We start from the raw sequence: 6,142 nt of genomic DNA on the forward strand, positions 1-6,142 counted from the left end.
AAGGGAAACTTAAATATTATCGTGTCAGTAAACGAGGAGAAAAGAAAAAAGAAAAAAAAAAAAACAAGATGTATTTTGGCAGTTTTCCATGTCAGTTTTCCCATTTCCCTCCCTTGTGCACTTTCTGCAGCAGCAATCTGTCCTTTCCCTAAACGCTGAGCAATCCCGGCACTAAACTAATCAATATTAATAGCGATGGGCTCAGGCAGGGGGAGGAGAGGAGAGGAGGGATTACCCTGACCTTTTTCAACTCACACTGCCTCAGACGGCCACCAAGCAGCTGAGGAGGGAGCAGCCAGACGGTAATGCCATGTGGTTTTAGTAGCTTTTCATTTTTATTTTTTTTTCTCCTGTGAATATTTACTTCTGTTGTCTCAGTGCAGATAGCAATGAAGCCTGATTGTCTTCAGGAAGGAAAAAATGTAATTAGTATCAGCCATCTCCGGGCCAAACCTTGCCTTGATGGGAAACTCCACTGAAATCAGGGGAATAACGCTCAGGCTGGATTTTAACTTGAATTTCTATTAAAAACAGGAATTGGATTAGGGAAGTGTTGACAGGTGAAGTGTTGAATGCCAGTGTGCTTTGTGGATTTCTCTTATAATAGGGTATAATCCAACCCGATATTGAGTGCGAGAGCAAACAAAGGGCTGGGTGAACCGGTCCTCTATTGTTAAGCACAAGTGTCCACAGCAGCTCATCCAGATACGGGGGTATGTACGCGCTCAGGACAGGGTGCTCAGTATTAAAGACAAATCCTATTAATTTAAACAAAACTGTAATTGAAGCTCTTTGTTCATGTTGGATTTGGGGTTTATTGTAGACTTTCTGGTTAGCAGCGTTCCTTAAAATAGGGGTTTGTCAGGAGGCACCGTGGATTATTGACAATTAATGCATTGTCCTTTCTTTACTGAGATATTCTTGTTTCCATGTGCAAAATATGATTTTTAGAAATTTAGTCTGAAAAATCTAGAGAAAATTCTATTTATGCCTTTCTTCTTTTTCTCTGAAAAAGCCAGGCTTTAGGGAGAGGTCCCAGCAATGTGTTAGATTTGTGGGGGTTTTTTTGAACAAACATTTTTATGGTATTTTCATATTTTTTTCTTTCAAGCAGCAAATGCTTTGCAGATGGCTGATATCACAGCACTAGCTAATGAAGCCACGGGTGTGTTTTTCCTTTCTTTGTCAGGACCCATCATGTCCGACAAACCAGATTTTGCAGAAATTGAAACATTTGACAAGACCAAGCTGAAGAAGACAGAAACCAGAGAGAAAAATCCATTGCCCACTAAAGAAAGTAAGTGTTTATGAGGCTATTTGAACTATGAGTAGCAAGGACGCAATCTGTATTGCAGTTCATATGTAAAATGAATACTAATCCTAGGATTATAGGCTCAAACTCATCCCTGACTTTAACTGGGGATAATACTAAGACTTGTACTCCATGCTGGGCTTCCAAGGATACAAGTAGTTATAACTGATAGTGCCTTTTTTCTGAAAAATCCGTTCTGATGGGATTGCTCTTGCTTCTCCTAAAAGCAAGACCAGTTTTTCTGCTGGTTGCAGGTAACAGGATCAAACTGTTTGCAATTACCATGTTACCAGCCCCTTCAGAGGCACAGACGCAGAGGGGAACCCTTGCGCATCCCCGGCAGGCCAGGCAGCATCCCCAGAAGGTGCCTGGGCTCTGGATTTAACATGTTGTCAGGCAGATGAGCTGCTGTCCCCTACTGGTACCTGCTGTCAGCCCTGGCCAGGAGAGCTCCAGGCACCTTCTCTGGGAATAAGGCTGCAAGAGAAATCCATCATCATCCTCATCTAACAGGTAATCTTTCTTAGCAAAGCACCCCTGGGCTTTTCTCGTGCAGGGTCTTCTCCTGTACACGCATGTGCACAGGCAGCCAGATGAGGGTTGTGATTCACATTCAACTTTGGATGTGAAAATGGCATTTCTCTGCATTTGGACCAGACATTGTGAGTGGTTTTCTTCAGAAGAGTATCACTAACCGCTATTGATATGTCAGTATTGATAGCCATGGAGACTCACTGTCCCTTGACATAAGATATCTGGTTTTTCCCTGTTTTATTATACCTACCATTGCTAAAGCTGTAAATACAAGAGGAGGTTTGCACATCATGAACCGCACCCGACTAGCTATGCAGACGTGGGAATGGGTTGGCATTTCGAGGGTGGCCAAAGAAAGCAAGCAGGGACTTACCATCCCCTGGCTTTAAGAATGGCCATAGAAATCTGTGTCCTGCAGAATCATTATAATGTTTATTGATGATGTTTTTGTTTCCTCTTTTTTTCTGGCAGCTATCGAACAGGAAAAGCAAAGTGAAAGTACAGCCTGAGCATAAAATTCAAGATGTTACTGCTGCTTCTTCAGTGGGGTTTTGGCTTCCAAGTTGGGTTGGGTTTTTTTGTCCCCCCCTCCCCTGTGTTTGTTGCCCATTTATTTTAGCAAACATTTGCTCATTTAATGTTCCCCAGGGAAGAAGTTTGTTTTGTGTTTGTTGAACAAGATACTATGTATTTGTATTCTTAAAACTGTAATTCCAAATTCTGTATCAACCCCAATACTTGCCAAAAAACCCAGTTTGCATAAAAACTGTATTCCTAAACCTCACAATAAACAGGTTTCTTCTGATCAGCTGTCTTTGAGCCTTGCAGAAATAGGGTTTACACTGCAACTCTTACTAGCATCCTTCTCACTTGGTGGTACCACAGCGTCTAGAGAGCACGGCCAGGTTGGGAAGAGTTACCCCAGGCACCGACAGGTCCCCCCTGGTCAGCACACAGCCCCTCTCCATCAGCACGTACACCTGGATCCTGCAGGATCCTGGAGCCCCAGATGGCACCGACCCCCCAAGCACCCCCTGACCGCCTTCGCAGCCACCCAGAGACTTCACTCCCTTTCCCCGTCTCACTCATAAAAGTGTTTCAGGGGAACTCTGAGGGGCAAATTTTGTATGCTAGTAGTTCCTAAGCTTTTAAAGCCCCAACTCGGCAACAGGCATGGATAAGATGGGAAGCTGCTGGTCTGCTTCAGTCCTGTCCAACGTAGGTTAGAGGTCTCTGAGACAAGTACCCACTTACAAATTCCATGAAAAATTGATGGTTGGGCTGAGGAGAGACTCAGATTAGCATCCCAGATGGGAGAAGGGCTGCAGCACTCTCTCAGCAGTTTTTTTTCCTCCCTTTAGCCTGCTGAGATCTGATCAACCTTGGGACAACCACAACGCACACAGCCTTTGGCCCATCTAATATCAAGTAATATAGGAATGCGGGAAGGTGGGAAAAGGAAAGAAAATTTATTATTGCACTGGTTTCCTGGTATGAGAGAGAGACTTTCAGCAGCACAGGGGTGTAGGACACAAACCTTCAAAACAAGCGAGGACTCCCTAAATCTTAATTACTGGTGCTGCAATAACATCCCCACTGGTCTGCAGAGGGCTTGGCAAAAATAGACTCTGGTACCAGCTCAGGGACTCTCAATTACATGGTATCACATTATCTCCGGAATTAATTTGCAATCATATTAGAAAAACAAGTGCTTACTCTGGGAAGATAAACTGCTGTCCCTGGAGCTTCGGTTTCAATCTACTTGCGCTGTGAAGTAGGAACAATTCTGTCTAGTTCAGCGGGGTTACTCTGGGCTTATACCTGCGTAAGGTGAGGCAGATTCCAGCCTACAGGCTTCAGAAAACAGAAGCAAATGGTTGGGGTGGTGTTTAGAAAGATCTCATTTACTTCAGGGTTGCTTGACACTTGACATTTAATGTCAATAGTCAGAACTGTAATTAAGCAATAGCAGCATAGCCACAGGAAAGGTGACTCTCAGTGGCAACGAAAAGTAAACAGAGGTGGACAAAAGACCAAGGGAAACCACATGGCATGCAGGACTAGTGATTTCAGTTACAGCTTCGTTAATGTCAGTCATACTCAAAGGGCCAAGACTGCCGTTTAAATCACTGCTCATCAGTTCGACATTGCTGCTGTTTTCTTTTCAAGATCAAGGTGTTTTTTGTACATTCTCCTTTGAGGACTCATTCCCCTTGGCACCTGACTCTAAGGGGTTTTTTTAGCGTCTGCTGGATTTATTAATACTCATTTTTATTTAAAGGGTGAAGAATGTGAAAGGTTGAGCAAGAAGGAAAACGGTGCTATCCTCTTTGTGACTCAGGCCCTCCCCTCATCCCCTCACACTTCAAGGTCAAAGAGCCTTTAACATTATTTAAAGATCTACTTTGATGATGGATCCTTCATGGAGAGAGCATTCAGAGACAGCACTTCAAACAACAACACCTACTGGAAACTCATACAGCTAACACCGTTCAACCAGATTACCCGTTACTTTTCCACAGGATGACTTTTAAGCGCCGTATTGCACTCAGCGGGTAAGCCCGCAGACTAGACTCTCTCCTTGTTTTTGCCAGGAGGCAACACTTTGTTCCACGTGACGATCTCCCTCCTTCTCTGCCAGCTCGGAGCATCTGCCAACTCGCTCAGCACAATATGCTGTAAATCACCAAAAAACTCTTTGGCATGACTGAGCCGGTGGCCGTGCCCCCAAGTTCTCCCAGAAACTCCAGGTCTGGGCTGTGTCCTCGAGCCTGCACTTTGCAGGAGGAAGCAAATGAGGGGCTGGCCGGGGCAAGAAAACAACAGCGATGTTCCCCTCTCGTGTTTGCACAGATACAAAGGATTAGCAGCGTGGCTCTAAGGAGCGACGTGAGAGATCAGAGCACTGCCTACAGCTCTGGAGACAAGGGGTTTGTCCAAGCACTTGGCTCAGAGCTGCCCCTGGTGCCACTGCGGGGCTCACTCTGCCCCCGTGAAACCTCCTCCCGATTTAGCTGTTTGCTTTTAAAGCCTGACACCGTAAACCCAAAATTTCAGCACTTTTATTCATGTGTCTGACCTCACTGAAAAGGCTCATAGACGAGAAACGCTTTAGCCAAGTTCCCCAGCCCTGGATCTGACTGCAAAAGCTGTCGAGCTACAGCAGCTGCACACCAGGAAAGACTCCTCAGGGTTCAAGGCCAGATCTTCCCACCCTTCACCCACCTCCCCCAGACGGAACATGGCTTTGCGGTGACACTTGGAGACTGCTCCTTCCACCGTTAGCAGTTAACAGAGGCTTAAAGTTAAAAACATGTAGTTACAGTGCCCCGATTTGAGAAGCATCCCTCTCTGCTGCCGTGTGAAACCACTTCAGCCCAGGAACTGGATCACGAGATGAAAATTTGTTGGGAGCAGGGACAGGTCTGGCTCCCTGTTATCTTAATCCGAGAGCATTACAGCCCTTATCTGTGGGGCAAGCTGGGGACGCAGACCAGAAAGCTGCTCATCATTCAAGGCTGAGACAGTGAATTTTCATCATTCCAGTCATTATACTAAGGAAATATTTGTTCCTGCTGTTGGAAGGGAGCTACAAGACAAGCCAAACACCTTACCCACACCTAGGAAACACCTTCTGGGTGTTAACCTGCTCCTAGCCATCACTCCCTGGAAGAGCATCTCCAGCGCTGCGGCTCACCCCCAGCCGTCTGCTCCGGGAGCTGGGGTCCTTCCCCAGCCTCCATGCCGGTGGGCAGCTGAGCTGCAGACAACTTCATCAGCAAACTCAACCAGCTCCAGGTGGGAAACTTAAATACTTTTGCCAATTAGCAACAGCCCTTTGCTGTTTGGATCCTTTACATAACGAGACGTTACCTTGCAACTCCTCCAAAGGAAAAACACCTTCCATGCTTAGCCGGTTACAGAAAAAAAATTATATGCAGATGAACGCCCACTTTCTTGGCATCACCATGAAGCCAATCTTGCCCCCTGCATCCCGGGGACAGGGCCAGCCCTCCCAGGATCCCGGCCAAGTCCGCCTGCCCCTGTGAGTCACCTCTAATTGCTCTGCAAGGTCGCAGTGAGCCGGGCTGAGCAGAGGAAATCTGCATTCCTGTCGTTATTATACAGAAGTCAGTTGATTTAATAAATCTGGTTAGGCAGCCGTTTGATAACAGTGAAAGCCCGGGAGGACAAACCCTGAACCTAGCTCTCCTAAGAAAAGGGCACGTGTGCGTTGCGTCTCAGTTGGAGCCCGGCTAAAACCCCCTGGAGATCCTACTGATCCCAGCTCAGATA

At 46.2% G+C, this 6,142-nt stretch overlaps 1 protein-coding gene across 1 annotated transcript; it reads left to right on the top strand.

Annotated features, from left to right (window-relative positions):
- Positions 1-1,197: 1,197 nt before the first annotated feature.
- On the top strand, positions 1,198-2,355 carry LOC104253194 (thymosin beta 4 X-linked). The gene is made up of 2 exons (XM_009811462.2): positions 1,198-1,297; positions 2,318-2,355. The coding sequence occupies exons 1-2, from the start codon at positions 1,198-1,200 to the stop codon at positions 2,353-2,355; spliced, it is 138 nt and encodes a 45-aa protein (XP_009809764.1).
- The last annotated feature ends 3,787 nt before the right edge of the window (positions 2,356-6,142 follow it).

Source organism: Gavia stellata, chromosome 16 (assembly GCF_030936135.1).
Source record: "Gavia stellata isolate bGavSte3 chromosome 16, bGavSte3.hap2, whole genome shotgun sequence".
Lineage (NCBI taxonomy): Eukaryota > Metazoa > Chordata > Aves > Gaviiformes > Gaviidae > Gavia > Gavia stellata.

Bases quoted from the DNA above. Each gene is read 5' to 3' on its own strand.
- LOC104253194 (XM_009811462.2), top strand. From the start codon at position 1,198: ATGTCCGACAAACCAGATTTTGCAGAAATTGAAACATTTGACAAGACC. The intron at 1,298-2,317 runs GTAAGTGTTTAT...TTTTTCTGGCAG, and splicing joins TCCATTGCCCACTAAAGAAA to CTATCGAACAGGAAAAGCAA.